The sequence below is a fragment of the Petaurus breviceps genome, unplaced genomic scaffold (assembly GCF_028583685.1).
Source record: "Petaurus breviceps papuanus isolate PSGF00001 unplaced genomic scaffold, PetGlider_PUasm1.0 179, whole genome shotgun sequence".
Classification (NCBI taxonomy): domain Eukaryota; kingdom Metazoa; phylum Chordata; class Mammalia; order Diprotodontia; family Petauridae; genus Petaurus; species Petaurus breviceps.
In genome coordinates, this window is record NW_027185779.1 from 4,262,702 (window position 1) to 4,279,985 (window position 17,284).

Here is a 17,284-nt window from a genome sequence, read left to right on the forward strand (position 1 = left end):
CACCCAGAAATAACTGGCCGTGTAACCTTGAGCAAGTTACTTAACCCTGATTGCTTAACAAAAAAAAAAAAAGAGTAGATCACTTGACTTAGTAAGAAGAATTGAGTTCCCATCTGTTCTCATGACACTTATTAGTTATATATCCCTGGCTATGTGCCTAGCACTCCCTAGTATTTATCTCCTCCTTTGGTGGAAGGGATTTTCCATCTTGGGAGTTTCTCATGCTGTTCAAATCCAAGATCCTTCATGTATTCTTTTGATAGCAACTATAGAGCACTAAAAATCATATATACTTCATTATAAAGGGTGCTCATTCTTTAAACAGTTGTCTGGTCTCACAGCTGTTCCTTGAATGAGCCAGTCCATCTCTAAAATCCAGGCATTTCCTCAGGCTGTCTCCCAGGTCTGGAATGCTATCCCTCCTCATCTCTTCCTCCTTCTTCCTTCAAGTTCCACCCAATATCCTATCTTCCCCAGTAAATCCTTCCAGGACTCTTAATTCTCACTCCTTTCTCTCCATTGAGTATGTCCAATTTGTCTTGTAATATGGCTTGTTTGTACTTAGTTATTTTCATTTTGTGCCCTGCCCCCCCCCCGATTGTGAGCTCTAATACAGGGACTATCTTATCTTTTTTTGTATTCCCAACGTTTAGCATAGTGCCTAGGATATACTAGGAACTTAATAAATGTCGACTGATTGACTGACTGGGTGAGTGAAGCATTGCACTGGAGCCTTTTTTTGTTGCTGAGTCATGTCTGGCTCTTTGTGATCCCATGGACCATAGCACGCCAATACAGCCAGTGGGGTTTTCTTGGCAAGGATACTGGAGTGGTTTGCCATTTCTTTCTCTAGTGGACTAAGGCAAAAAGAGGTTAAGTGACTTGCCCAGGGTCACACAGCTAGTGTCTGAGGTTGGATTTTAACTCAGATCTTCCTAACTCCAGACCTAGTGCTCTATCCGCAGAGCCATCTAGCTACCTCTAAAGCACTGAAGCTAACTGCCTGAAAATAATCATTCTGGACAATTATTGCAGGGGAAATCAGAGACACAATAAACTAACTTTAAGTGGTTCTGAGTAGCATTAGTAACTCTTAAAATCCTCACACTAGGGAATTTTGAAGTAAAATTCCAAGAAAAGTCTATATGGCAATGCGAAAGTAAGAAACAACTATTTGTGTGACAATTTACCATGAGTCATGTTTCAGCATTTTCTACAAGCATAATTACACATTCAAAAATCTCATTCAAAAGACCACTCTCAGCACATATTTGAGCATTTTCTATTCTGTTTAACACAAACAGCCAGATCTCATTCTGATTTTTGTCTATACAAACACCCTAAAGACTTTTTGCCTGGTTTGCTGCATGTTTTAAAGTAAACGAATCATCATGAGCCTCCTTCTTTACTCTCACACTGCCACCACTCTGATGCAAGCCTTTATCACTTTTTGTTCATTTTCTGGTTCTGCTTTTCTCTTTGCCTCAAGTCTCTCTCTATTCCAGTCATCTTTGATTCAGTTGTCAAACTGATCATCCTCAAGTGAAGGTCTGTGACCATGTCACCACCTTGGTCAATAAACTCCAGTGGCTCTCTATTACTTCCAGGATCAAATATAACCCCCAGGCTTTTAAAAGTCCTCATAACCTGGACCATTCTTGTCTTTCCAGTTTTCCTACACCCTACTCACCTTCACATATTCTGTGATCCAGTGACATTGGTTTCTTTACTATTCCCTGGATATGACCCCCCATCTCCTGCCTCCATACATTTTCTTTTTTTTTTTGCTTTTTGGAGGGCAATTGGAGTTAAGTGACTTGCCCAAGGTCACACAGCTAGTTTTTTTTTTGTGTGTTATGTGTCTGAGGCTGGATTTGAACTCAGGTCCTCCTGACTCCAGGGCTGTTCCTCTATTCATTGTGCCACCTAGCTGCCCCCTCCATGCATTTTCAATGGCTGTCCTCCATGCTTGGAATTCTCTTCCTCTATATCTTCACTTCCTCATTTCTTTGGTTCCATTTTAGTCACAGTTAAGAATCCCACCTTCATCAAGAAGCCTTTCCCAATCCATTTTAACACTAGTACTTTCCCTTTGAGATTATCTTCACTTCATCTGCTATATAACTTGTTGGCATGTAGTTGTTATCAAACTTCCCCCCCTGTTGGACTGTGAGCTCCTTGAGAAAAGAGACTGTTTCCACCTTTCTTGGTAACTCTAGCTCTTAGCACAGTGCACAGCACATATTAGATACTTAATAAATGCTTGTTAATTTGGGTGTACAGGCTTCACTGCTATTACTAAATGCTAAATATATGAGGAGAAAAAAAGATCCAGATTCAAACTAGGGTTCAAAATTGGTGATACTTTTCCTAGTAAATTTATAAATTAAGCACCAGAATTATAATTATTTATTTTCATGAACATCTTAACCTCTTCCTTTGGCATGTTTCATTTACGTGATTTACAATTCAACAATCATTTATGAAGCAGCTAATATAAGGCTTTTTATAATAAGTAAGAACTGAAAAAAAAAAAGACTCCCTGCCCCAAATGGGTTACATTCCATTCCACTAGAGCAGAGGTTCTTAACCTTGGATCCCAGACCTTCTTTTGAAAAAATATCTTGATAAATCTATTTCAATATAATTTTTTAAAAGTCTTATATATTTAAAAAGATTATTCTAAGAAGGGATTGAAAGGCTTCACTAGTCTACCAAAAGGGTTCATGACATAATAATGTTAAAAACTGCTATGCTAGAAGAATACAACATGTAGACAGAGAAACATACAAAATTATATAAAGTGTTTTTGGGGCAGGGGGGAGAACACAAACAATTGGAAAAGGTCAGGGGAAAATCAAAGAAAGCACGATCTATTCTATGAAGGAAACAAGGGATATTGGAAGGACAGGATAAGTGGAATATAAGACAGAATGTTAAGTTAGTAGTCCAGCTTGACAAAAATGAGAGTGCATAAAGATGAATAATTTAATCCATTATTTTGCCACTTCCCAGAGCAGCATGGTCCATACAACTGACAAGTCTTAAGAGACTGGCCTGCAGCACTCAGTAAGTGACTTACCCAGGATCACATAGCCAGTACATGTCAGAGGCACGACTCAATCAAGGCTTCCTGGTTCTGTAGGCAGTTATCAATATCTAATTTACCCAGAAGCATTTTAATGACCTTTTATTAGTGCTAATCCTCTCTGACATCTCTGTAGCATTTGTAAGACACAAGCTAAAACAAATGGGAAAATTGGAGGCAGACAGCCAGTATAGATGATTCCCAAAAAGTTTGGCAGAAAAAGGAAGGATAAAAGGCTCCCCCCGGGTAGGGAGCAGTAGGTGAAAAGAAAACTTAAAAAACAAAACATAAACACAGAATACACTCCCATGGACCGCATCTGACTTACTCTCCAGCCTGTTCCGCCTCCATACTAGCAGTCTAGCCCCCATGAGGGTACACTCTTTCCTTTCTGCCCAATCCCCTCTTCCACTTTCCAGATCCACTTTATGCTTGTCTCCTCCTATTAAAATGTAAGCTCTTTGAGAATAGGACTATCTCATTTTCTTGTTTTTTATAGCCCCTGTGCTTAGCATAGTGCCTGGTAATGTATTAAGCACTTAAATACTTTCTCTATCTATAACTGAATATGTTTGTAGGTAGAAAAGAAGTTGTCAATGAACATGAGATTGAAGATGAAGAAAGAAAGGGGGTGTGTTCAAGCCTTTAAGTAAAGAGGTAGTTTAGCCTTGTCAAGGAAAAAGGATATTTCTGAGGCAGGAGGATAGCAGTTAAGAATAGGGGAAGACATTTTAAAATGGAAAGGATGAAAGTAGAGCTGAGATTGAATGGTTTTATCTTAGTCAAGAAGAGAAGATATTTACCAAGAATGGGGGCAGAAAGGGCATAATATAAAGGACCCATATAAATCTAGATATGAATTCATGCTAAATAAGTCATAACAATTAATTTACTTTCTTTATCCATGCTCAGTAAGCTAAAAATAAGAGTGAAAAAAGTAGATAAGAAGCAGCTAACAAGGCAAGTACAATTGAAGGTCAAGGGAGATGGGGCTTCTAAGGTCATATTAGAAAACATCATTGAAAATAATAGTAAGGGCTGCTAGGTGAGTAGAGCGCCAGCCCTGGAGCCTGAGTTCAGATCCAACCTCAGACACTTAACACACACACAGAGACACACACACACACACACACACACACACACACACACACACACACACAGAGTAGCTGTGTGACCTTGGGCAAGTTACTTAACCCCAATTGCCCTCCAAAAAATAAAAATAATAATAATAATAGAGGAAGACATATATTACAATAATCATGGATCATAAAGTTTCACTTTAGTCAAAAAGTTTTAAAATTTAAAAATTATCTCAACAAACCACAGGATATTACACATTTATTTTAATCTACAAATTTTTCTTAAATTCTGCATCAGAGCCCAAACCACCTGGAGTCTGAACCTGTTGTTCTGACCAGATGTCTCCCTACCCGCCTTTCACCTCCCCTCCCCTCCCCCCCGCACTCCCAGTCTTCTCTATGGACTTTCAGTTTTTATGCAAAACAACTTATGTAATGGCTTCTGAAGGCTGTGCCTCCCATGGGAGTCCTTCCCGGTTGAAATGTATTAAATTAAACCCTGCTCCCTTAAAAAATAAATAAATAAATAAATTCTGCATCAGAGAAATATTTCTCTAGAGTATGACTAAACCAAGTTTTTCTTTAGAATTTATTATTATTATTACAAAGAGTGATTTGTAAATCTAAAGGAATTTTCATGTTTTTTTTTGGGGGGGTCATATTTCACCAACATTTATTATTATCATGTGGATGAGGAAGCAAGTTTATTCTGAAGTGCCCTTCCTTCTGGGATTAAATCCAGAAAAAGATTTCATTTAGGAAACAGATCTTAATTTCAAAAAATAGTTTTTTACAACTTCAGGTATAATTTAATTTTCTTCATTAGGGGTTCATTACAGTATATTCTGTATGTTTCAATCAGGACACAACAAAATCAGTCCTTATCTTCGACAATCTGTATACAGATTAATACAACTAGCTCAGTGATTCCAGGGACTTTGCCTACTTGCCATCTCCTTGCCACCCTCCTCCTCCCCCTTCCCCATGACAGTCTCAGTTCCCATATTCAAGCACAAAACTGTCCCTCAATGCCTGAAATAAATTCTCTTCATCTTTATACCTTTTATAATCCCTAGCTTTCTTCAAAGTTGCTAAAATGCTACCTCTTCCAGGAGGCATTTCCTAATCCTTCAAATTGGTAGAGTCCTTTTCCTAACCCAGATTAATCAGTCAACAAGCCTATTATGTACCACATACTTCACTGGAGATACAAATAAGAAGAACAAAACACTTCCTTTCTAATTATTTTGCATACGTTGGGCTTATTTATTTGCATATCAGGTAAAATATATATTGGTATCAGTATGTGCAATTTAGCTTTTAGAAGGCAAAGGACTATTTTTGCTTTATTTTTGTTAGGTATCCACTGAAATTGACTTCCCTCCAATATTATTTCTATTCATACTATATATTTATATCTTGTAAGCACAGCTTTCTACACATTGTCTTCCCCCATTTTTGTGGAAGCTACTTGAGGCAAGTGACCATGTTTTGCCTCTTAATATCCCCTTACTGAGCACAGTGACTGGAACATAGTATGTACTGGTTGACTGACTGATAGACTTTTTAAATTGGTGAGGTGACCAGGAATAAGTATAAAATTAATTCCCTCTCCATATTCTATGAAAGATCACTAATGATTAGTAACTCTGGTTGTAGAGCAGAGGATTCTTAATCTAGGGTCCACAGATGAGATTTCAGGGGTCTGGGACCTTAGAAGAGGAAAAAAAATACATCTTCATCTTCACTATTCTTGAAATGAAATTAAGCTATTTCCTTCAATATGAATGTATTGAATGTTCTATAGCATTTCTCAATGGCTCATTTCTGAGTAAGGTCTTCCGATAGTTACTCTTCAAATGTAGTTAATGGATATTACTGATGCTTGCTTATAAAAGCCCTTGATGGGTCCCCTCAACATTCTAGATTATCAGATTATACTTTTCCTAATGAACAACTTACCTGGTGATTTAATACCATATGAACTCCATGGGTTTGAATAGCACTGGAAAATTCTCCCAAAAATTCCAGTATGTCCTCAATAGTGGCAGCATAAGGAAGCCCTCTTAGACGTATACAGTCTCTGACACTGGTGGGGGTCACAAATTGCTGAGGTAGTACAGGAATGATTGGGGGAGTTGGGAGTGGAATGAGGGGTGCAGAAGAAAACCGATTCAGCACCTGCATGTGAAGTAAAACAAATGTTTGTGAGACAAAAGACTTATGCTTGTTTCTTTCATTGAGAATAATTGTGTTGGCGCATTTCCTTCTCCCCAACTAGCTGTATTGTATGAATTTCCACTACAATTTAACTGAACTCTGACTTAAGTTGTATTCTTTCTAGGTCTGTTTACTTAGAATGTATTTCTTTCATTGACACTATCTTAAGATATATGTAGTATACATACATACACACACGCGCGCACCTGCATACACATCTATGAGATATGACTTTCATGTATGATACACATCTTGTTTCCAAACCTGTATAATGGAGTAAAATATATTCTCTTCTCACCTTTATCTCTAGGAATCCCTGAAATCCTTCATAATTTCCATATGAGGCTTTTTCCTTCCCACCCCCAGTTACCAGGAAACTCCTACCTCAAAACAACCTTGCAGTAAGAACTCATCATTTGAAAAAAAAATTGCTGGGGAAGCTGGAGGGCAGTTTGGCAGAAGCTAGGCATAGACAAAATCTCAGACAGTATACCAAGATAAGGTCAAATGGGTACATGATTTAGACATAAAGAGTGATATCATAAGCAAATTATGTGAACATGAAAAATTCTATATGCCAGATCTATGGATAAGGAAGAGATTTTGACTAAGCAAGAGATAAAAGACAAAGTAAAATGGATAATTTTAACTACAAACAAAACCAATGCAGCCAAAATTAGAAGGAAATCAGGAAACTGGGAAAAAAAGTTAGTCAATTTCTGATGAAGATCTTGTTTCTCAAATATATAGGGAACTGAGTCAAATTTACAAAACAAAAAGCCATTCCCTAACTGATAAATGGCTTTTAAAAAGATATGAAAAGATAATTTTCACAGAAGAAATAAAAGCTATTAATAATCATGTGGAAAATTTCTCTAAATTACTATTGATTAGAGAAATGCAAATTACAATTCTGAGGTACCACTGTTCACACATAACAGATTAGCTAACATGACAGAAAAGGAAAATGAAAAATGCTGGAGGGGATGTGGAAAAATAGGTACACTAAACTGTTAGTGGAGTTGTGAATTGTACCAACCATACTGGAGAACGATTTGGAACTATACTCAAAGAGCTATCAAACTGTATAACCCTTTAATCCAGCACTACCACTACTGGGTCTGTATCCCAAAGAGAGCAAAGAAAAGAGAAAAGGGCCTATATGGACAAAAATATTTATAGCAGTTCTTTTTGTGGTGACAAAGAATCAGAAATTGAGGGGATACTAACTAATTAGGGAATGACTGAACAAATTGTGGTATATGATTATGACAGAATACTACTGTGCTACAATAAATGATGAGCATAATGGTTTCCAAAGAAGTGGGAAGACTTTCATGAACAGATACAAAGTGAAGTGAGCACAACCAGGAGAATATTACCGTGTTTTCCCGATAATAAGACACTGTCTTATTAATTTTTTTTTTTTGGAAAGAAAAACACCAGAGGGCTTATTTTCAGGGGAGGGCTTATGCTGTCCTGCCTCAGCTCTCCTCCGTGGCACTGCTCTCAATGGCACCAGCAAGCAAATCACTGGGGAAGAACAGGATGACGCGCTCACTGCTGCAGCTCTGATTGGATACAGCTCGGAGCGTGGCATGCATTTCACCCAGGGGGGGGGGACAGTGCATACAGAGGGTACCGTAATGTAGCATGTAGCGCAGGGGATCACCTTCACTACAGTAGCAATCTCAATAGGGCTTATTTTCGGGGGAGGGCTTATTCTAGAGGAATCTTACACAGTAAGGGGAGGGCTTATTTTCGGGATAGGCCTTATTATCGGGGAAACACGGTATATACAGTAACAGTGATATTTTAATGATGATCAAATGCAAAAATCTTAGCTAATCTGATCAATACAATTACAGAGGACCCATACTGAAAAATACAATTTACCTCTAGAAAGAGATCTAATGAACACTGAGTGCAGTTTGAAGCATACTTTTTTCACTTTATGTTTCTTGTTTTTTCTTTTTTCCTTTTTTTGCAACATGGCTAAATGCATGACTCACATGTATAACTGATATATTGCTTGCTTTCTCCATGGGTCGAAGATGGGCAAGAAGGAGGGAAAGAATTTAGAACTCAAATTTTAAAAAATGAATGTTAATGGGGGTGGCTAGGTGGCACAGTGAATACAGCACCAGCCCTGGAGTCAAGAGGACCTGAGTTCAAATCTGATCTCAGACACTTAACACAAAAAACTAGCCATGTGACCTTGGGCAAGTCACTTAACCCCAATTGCCCTACCTTCCCCTCAAAAAAATTAAAATGAATATGTTAATTAACTTGAAAAAACTACTTTACCACATTCAGAGAAAGATTTACAGAGTCTGAATGCATATTGAAGCAAACTATTTGCTCTCATTTTTGTTTTGTTCCTTCTTTCTCATTGTTCATTCCATTGGTTATAATCCTTCTTTACAAATTGACTAATATTTAATGTGAAGGTATTTGTAGAACCTATATTGAATTGCATGCCACTATGGCGGGGGAAGGGAGGAGGAGAGGGAGGGGGAAAAATTTGGAACTCAAAAGTTTGTGGAACTGAATGTAGTAAACTAAAAGTAAATAAATTAAAATTCAAAAAAACAAAAGAAAAAAAGTACTTTGTATTCATTTTTATACATATTCTGTCTATTCTTTTGTGTATGTACATATGTATACACACATATTGTCACCCCTATTAGAATATAAGCCCTTTGCGGGCAGGAATTGTTTTGCACATATTTATAACCACAGCTCCTAGCATGGTGCCTGGCAGATAGCAAGCATATAATAAATGCGTATTGATTTATACCTATCTATAAACATTATTTCATGTGAAATTATAATAGCTAGGAATGTATACTAAAGACAAGTTTTTATAGGCTCAAAATTGACCAATAATTGATAATAGTCATTCTTACTCCCCTAGAACACTCTGAAGTTTCTAAACCTTTCTTACACCCCCTACCCTCCCCCAAAAAGTGAATATCCTAAAAAGAAACCTCTGACCAAACAAGGGCTCTAACCTAATGAAAGAGAGAAGTATCACATCTTAGAAAGAAAGAGAATAGAGGCGGCTAGGTGGTGCAGTGAATAGAGCACTGGCCCTGGAGTCAGGAGGACCTGAGTTCAAATTTGGCCTCAGACACTTGACACACTTACTAGCCATGTGACTTTGGGCAAGTCACTTAACCGCAATTGCTCTCCAAAAAGCAAAAAAAAAAAAGAGAGAGTGTAGAACAAATTCCATACACCCATCACAGCATTTGAAAGTAACTGTGTATATCAAGTATAGTGATCAATTTACATTTAATAGTCATTACAAAGAGAATGGAAAAGGTTTCTTTTTTTTTTTTAAGGTGAATTTACGATGGTGGAACAAGAGGACTCTAATTTCTATTTAATTTTGACAGATGAGGACAGTTGAAGAGATGACCCTAGAAAGAATACAGAGCAAAACTGCTACGTGTATTTTTTTTTTTACTCAAAGGATACATCTGTTTGTCCATACAAAACTATTTCACACTTAGGAAGGCTCTTCTGAACCCCCCCCCCCCCCCAAGCAAGTTTCGTGCCCCGAAGGGTCAAGGTAATGGCAGTCCCAGTTAATCACTAGTAGAGACTATCAATCTAGCAGTTTCTAACCTCTTAAATTCTGAGAGCAATGGAGGTAGTTGTGCTTATTTGACTCACAGGAGAAAAAGGGCCAAAGAACCTCCCATTCACATTGCCCCACCCTCACTCAACCTGTCAGGTTGCCTCCTCAACATAATGATGACAATATAACCTAAGAAACTGCTTGGGGAACCAAGAGAGGGTGGGAAGATAATTACATAAATCTAGGGCAGAAATAAAGGGAGGAGAAGTGAATCAGCTATGATGTTGAAATGAGAAAGGATGTGGCCAAAAGTGTTCATTAGTGTATAAAAAGGAAGAAATGACACCATATTGATCTAGGAGAAGACAGGGCAGTAAGGTATACAAATTACTAATTCAACATTTTTTTTTGGAGGGCAATTGGGGTTAAGTGACTTGCCCAAGGTCACACGGCTAGTTTTTGTGTTAATTGTCTGAGGCTGGATTTGAACTCAGTTCCTCCTGACTCCAGGGCCAGTGCTCTATTTACTGAGCCACCTAGCCACCCCACTAATTCAACATTTAGGTAATGAAACAATTCAGACTAACAACACTTAAAAGTTTACAAACTCCTTTCCTCTGATTCAAAAATAAGTCCCACTGCCTAATAGATAAATGGTAAAAGGCTTTATGAACAAACAGTTCTCAGAGGAAGAAATCCAAGCTATCCACAGCCACAAGGAAAAAATGCCACAAATCATTAGAGAAACTCAGATTAAAGCAATACTGAGAAAGAAGAAAGGGACCCATAGAGTTGCCCCTCCCCCAATTAAAAAAAGGAAGAGGAAAAAAAGAATAGGAAAAAAGAAGGAAAGAAAGAAAATAGGGTCACTAAAGCATTAAAAACAAAAATAACACACAAGAAACTAGAGGGAAGACCAGAAAGAAATTATTTCTTTACCTAACATAGTATACTAGAATTCAGAATAAGAAGTTAAAAGAAAACAAAGCCTTTCTCATAACAACCTCCTGAGGCAGGTAATACAAGTGTCATCATGCCAATTACACAGATGAGGAAACCACTCTTAGGTCAAATGACCTACCTACATCATATAACTGCTAAGATTGTGAGGTGATATCCAAACCCATGTCCCATGACTAAGTCCAGCACAGTAGCCATTATATTACACAGCTTGTCAATAGAGTGAAAGACAAAAAGGAGAAAACATTCCATTTGAAGGCAGGATCCTGGTTGGGACCCCAGGGTTGTCATTTCATCATTCATGTGCCCAAAGGAACATCATTTCACCTCTATTCAGTTTCTTTACCAAAAATGAAGAATTTGGATTAGATCACCTTTAAGGTTCTTCCTAGATCTAAATGCTAAAATGCCAAAGCCAAAAGAAAGAAAAAAAAGTATTTGTCTTTCAAAACAATGGGTAGATCATTTCCCTTGTTACTTTAAGAACATCTCAAAAGTGTTGCAGTCCTTTCAGGGAAAAGCAGTAAAAGCTCCCCCTGCCAAAGGCCTTATATCACACAGCCTGCCTCAGGTGTACAAGGAAGAATTTGAAGAATTACTTCTGCTTTTCCAATGCTGCCTTTCATGAAAAGCCTGTTTATACTATGCTTCAGTCAAATTTATGTTCTAAAGTTGTTTTAGGTTTCTCTAGCCCACAGAAGACTCAGGACCCTAAGAGTGTCTGTGGCTAAATTTTCCATCTGCTCAGTTGTACAAACGATCCAATTGTGGATTACTATATAATATATTGAAGGGATTATGTAGTAATTAAAACAGGGATTAAAAAAAAAAGAAATCTATTCCTAACATTTCATATAAATATATATATATATATTTATGTATCTACTTATATGTACACACATTTTAATTGAGCTACAAACATCCATTGTCTACAAGAAAACTTAGTTTTAAACCATGTGAATTGGGATTCAGAATATGTTCATTTCATAATTTACATAAAGACCCTTAGGCATTTTATGAGTCTGGGTACTTAAAGTATCAACCTTAACTAAGATTTATATAACACTATGTGCTAGGCAGTGTGCTATTATTATTCCTGTTTTACAGATTAAGAAACTAAGGCAAGCAGAGGTTAAGTGACTTGCCCAGAGTTACACAAACATATAAGGGTCTGAGACCATTTTTGAATTCAGGGCTTCCTGACTCCCACTGCTTTACCTAGCTGCCCACCTCCCATCACAAAACTATTTTACATGATTTTCATGATAAAGTGGACCCATGCACATGAGTAATCCCATCTTTTTTCTGGTTTCTATACGGGGTTGAATCTGAGAGCAGACACCAGTGACTACAATAAACTTGTACTCTATACCTGCGGTTCTCAACCTGTGGAGGCCATTAAGTTCTTACAAAGAGTCTGAATTAATATAACATGCTCATCAGTCATTACCTATTAAGTAAAGATACTTTCAGAGAATGAATACTATTGTTTTCTTAAATAATTAGTTTGATCAATTAACTTAAAATTTTCAAAGAGGTGCACAGATGGTATTGTGAGGGTTAAAACACAACTTTATTTATAAAGTAAGAGTGAATTCATAGCTTTTTGTTATCATATATTTTCTCCATCAAGAGAGTCAACATGGTATAATGGATGGCCTTGGAGTCAGTAAGGCCTTTCTTCTTCCTGCCCTACCTCTGATATATACTAGGTGACCCTGGGCAAGTCACAAGTTCTCTGTCACAACTCTTTAAGACAGCTGGGTGTCACAGTGGATAGAATGATAGCTTTAGAGTTGGGAAGACCCAAGTTCAAATGCAGATTCAGACAACTACTGGTGGTGTGACCCTTGGCAAGCTATTTAACATCCATCTGCCTAAGTTCCCTCAACTGTAAAATGGTGATAATGATAGCACCTACCTCCTAGACTTGTGAGTATCAAAGGAGATAATAGAAGTGCTTGGGCACCATGTTTGACTCACAGTGAGAACTTAATAAACGCTTATTTCTTCCCCTTTAAGACTACAAATTACAGAGTACTTGCTAATCTGTCTGGGTGGAGGGAGTTTATTCACCAGGAATTATTCTCTAGATCACGGAAATTTCAGATCTAGGAAAAAAAAGTTAATAGGTAACAACTGAAATACTATCAAGGAAGGTTTCAGACAGCTTCAACACACACTGTTGCCATTGTACTCAACTAATATTTAATTATTTGCAATTGGAAAATCCATTACGTAATTTTTGGTCACAATCAAATCACTTCTGTGAAGTAGTGATTTGTTTATTTGATTCCTAGATATGGGAATCACAATTTAAGCTCAACACCAACACAGATTACAGGATATACTGAACTGGGATTCAATGTGCACATCTCTTTCCTAAGCGGATACTCCTTTTCTTACTTTCTAATCTACCTTGAGCTCTCTTAAAACAAGCATATAAATGATGCTAGAGTTATATACTATCAGCAAGCTGAAATTAATAAGCAATATCTGATTATGATGGTAACATAAAAATGACAAAGTGACAACTAAATGATTAAATACATTGATCCTACATTGTTAATCTTAGCTCTGGGCAAATATGCTGGGTTGTATGCCTTGGTGGTAGGGTATTATGAGAACAATACTTCCCAGTGAAGACTGTCATAAGGGAAGGAATGTAGTGTATGTAATCTGGTTAAGTTCTCTGATGTCAGAATTGTTATTTCCTGTGAAAGTCCTATGAAAACCCACAATCCTACACTAAGGCCCTGCAGCTTTCCAGCAATCCCACAAGAGGTAAGGGGTGTGACTATAAAGGAGTGAGACCAATTTTATTCGGCTTTCAGGAATTAAACTCTATTTTCAAGTTATATATAATACATGGCAACATACTACAAAATCCTAGTGCTAGAATGGTAATAACAACAGCTGCTATGAAAACTAAACTTTAAGATCAATAGAACACTTTACCTACATCATCACATTTGACCCTACTAAACAACCTTTAAGACAGAGGCTACTGTTATTCAGATTGTGCAGATATTAAATTTGGCAGAGAAAGATAGACTTCCTAGGGGATGGAGTAGAAAGAGCTCCAGGCCAGGAGTCAGGAAGACTCATCTTCCTGAGTTCTACTCTGGCCTCAGACACTTAACTAGCTGTATGATTTTGAGGAAGTCACTTAACCTTATTGCCTCAGTTTCCTCATCTATAAAATGAGCTGGAGAAGGAAATGGAAAACCATTCTAAGAATTGCCAAGAAAACCCTCCAAAAAGCAGTCATAAAGAGTCAGACATGACTGAACAACAACAAAGACCTAGTAAACACTTGAGAAGAGGTTCAAATTCAGGTCAATCTAACTCAAAGTTAGATCTTTAGTCACTATGCCATGTGCCTTCCTTGGAGATCATCTAACCCAAATCTCTCATTTTATAGATGAGCAAACTGAATGTCAAAATAGGGAAGGGATTTACTTGGCCAAGGTAACACAAGTATTAAATGTCCAAAGGATGATTTTAATCCATGTTTTCTGATTCCAAGTCTACTAATCTTCTATCATACAAACAAGTCTCCAGGACTACTGGTATCTCATACTAGGTTTTTTATTCCTAAATACCTAGAATACACTCACTTTAGGGTTTTCAGTCATTTATCTCTTTGGAATGGATGTGCAATCTGGAATGTTGGCAATCTAAGATGATAGAATAAACATCTCCAATTATTTTGTTTCATCAGGATTTATTTATAATTCAAGATTTCTATTTCCTAACATGCAACCATTTCCCATGGCACAAAGAACTGTCATCAGAACCAAGAAAAGTATGTTGAATTACTAAAATCTCTCATCATAGGTAAATTACAAGAAAAGCAAAAAGGAAAAAAATCATGCATAAAGAGATCTTTATGCACTAGAAAGGTAAAAGAATTGTAATGAGAGGTCTCTTTCCAAAATGTCTTCTTATATCACTATGAACAAGATGCTTTACTAAGTGTTAAAAATAATAAATGTATTAAAACCATAGTCACTGCTTTAAAGGACATATTATTTTGAAAAATAAAAATAAACATAGTTTCAAGTATTATTAAGGTGAAAAGCCAGCAATGCCACATAATAAACCCTTTATATAATTCATGTGATATGGTAGGGCATACCAACAAAAACTTGTGTACTAGTGGGGTAAAAGATATTATCCAAGAGATAGAGGACCAGAAGAACAAGAGGGGTGGCGCATAGCAAGTGTAAGAGATGACCACTAGCAAGCCTTCAGGTGATACTCAGTTACCATTAAAAGTTCTAGAAGGCTCCCAGTACACTTGGTATATTGCCTAGGAAAGATGAAAGGTGCAATCTATACCTTTGAAGTACCCTCAGCAGTTAGATCACAAATCCATTTAAGTTTGATGGGATGTATATAGATTGAGGAATAAACCATCACAACTACTTACAACAGAAGAAAGGGATGACAAACAGAAAGTCTGAGTATTATTCTAGGGTTCACAGAATATTAAAAAGATCCAGAGGAAAGTTTCTATCACCTTGGTTAAATTTTCAGTTGAGGATCATAGTTCCATATGAACATGTAGAAGACAGCTCTAAATCACTTAGCTTTAAGAAAGTGATGCCCATCAATTGGGGAATGGCTAAGTTTTGATTTATGATTGTGATGGAATACTGTGCTATAAGAAATGATGAGCTCAATGATTTTGGAAAAACATGGAAAGACTTGCATGAAATAATGAAGAGCAAAATGAGCAGAACCCAAAGAACATTGTATACAGTAACAGCAATATTGTTTTAAGAATGACTTTGAGCAAGTAAGTTATTTGACTGTTATAAATACCCAAATTAATTATAAAGGACATATGAAGAAAGATGCTATCTGTATCCAGAGAAAGAACTGTTAAATAGAAGTACTTATAGAATAATTTTACACACACACACACACACACACACACACACACCCCTCTTTGTCTTTGATGGTAGCCATCTCTAGGGCAAAGTGGAAGGAGGGAGATGGAAGAAAAAAATTTACATGACAATTCTGTTGCATATTTGAAAGGAATAGCAAGTTGTGCATAGTGTCTTTGCAGTTTCATGTACAATCAATCTTTTTTTTGTTGTTACTGTCTTATGGAAATGCTTTATTCCATAAATTAAAATAAAAAAAATTGTTATTTTTCAAAAATAAAGTGAATAGAAATAGACAATCTTTGGATGATACAGTGTATGCAGATTAGTTATGTATCTGTTTTTTCTTCTCAGTCAAATGTAAGCTCCCTGATGGCAGGAATTTTCATTTAAAAAAAATTTCTGGCTCCCCAGAGCCTAGTATAGTGCCTTCCTCATACAAAGCATTTAGACATTTAATTAAATTATCTAAATGAAAAGGCTTAGGTTTAACATCTAGTTTTATCCCTTGGGTTTCAATGAACTTCTTGAAAGTGACCACTTCCACATTACACCTTAAGAAGTATTTAATTCAGGGTGGTCAGGTGGCGCAGTAAGGGCGCTGGCCCCGGAGTTGGGAGGACCTGGAATCCGTTCCGGCCTCAGATACTTAACACCCACATAAAATAACTGGCCATGTAACCTTGGGCAAGTTACTTAACCCCAATTGCTTTAAAAAAAAAAAAAGAAGTATTTAACTCAAAGTAATTAATGTTTTTTTCACTTACCTGCTGAACTTCAGCTGCAGTGCTCCTGAAGAGTTCAATGTATCTTTTACCCAGCAAGTCTTTGTGTTTCCTCAGTGCATTCTGTGCATATTCCTCACAAGCAAATAGGACAAAAGCATCCCCTGTTGGTCTACCATCAGGAAACGTGACAAATAGGATGCCTTCCTTCCCCCCTGTGATAGGACAATGCTGTCCAAAGAAAGCCAATACTTCTTCTGCTGTGGCAGTGAAGGGGAGTCCTCGCATTCGAACAATGACCTGATTCTCTTTGGACAGGAATTGGGCTACTTCATTGGAAGTACCTAGAGAACCAATGCACAGAGAGGGCAAGGGACAAAGGTCTTCAAATTCACCAAACTGAATAGGGAAAAATTTCAGGAAACACCTGAAATCCATAGTTATTTCCAAATCTTTTGCTGGATTTTCTGCAGACAATATCATATAATTTTAACTTTCTGCTTCCTCTTTTAAAAATCCTCTCCTATTCATGCTTTCTCCCAGGGTTGGTTTATTTATTACCAACATAACTCTCTAATTCAGGAATATTGCCTTCATGAAAACCTACTGTAACCAGTCCCTTTCCCTTTGACTCTTCTCTTCAAGAGAAATACCTGTTAGATCCAGCTATTCCAACAGCCCAGCCCTGGCATTCAGTCAGTTCATGTATCTAAGAACTGGAAGCACCC

General features: G+C 37.2%; 1 protein-coding gene across 4 annotated transcripts in view; it reads right to left on the reverse strand.

Moving 5' to 3' along the window:
• Positions 1-17,284, reverse strand: part of ESRP1 (epithelial splicing regulatory protein 1) — a 102,435-nt gene that overhangs the window by 48,370 nt on the left and 36,781 nt on the right. For all 4 annotated transcript variants that reach the window (XM_069086617.1, XM_069086618.1, XM_069086619.1 and 1 more), the window contains exons 10-11: positions 16,599-16,900; positions 6,130-6,348 (exon numbers count right to left, since the gene is read on the reverse strand). In XM_069086617.1, the coding sequence (XP_068942718.1) occupies positions 6,130-6,348; positions 16,599-16,900 (521 nt within the window). The remainder of the gene's footprint in view (positions 1-6,129; positions 6,349-16,598; positions 16,901-17,284) is intronic.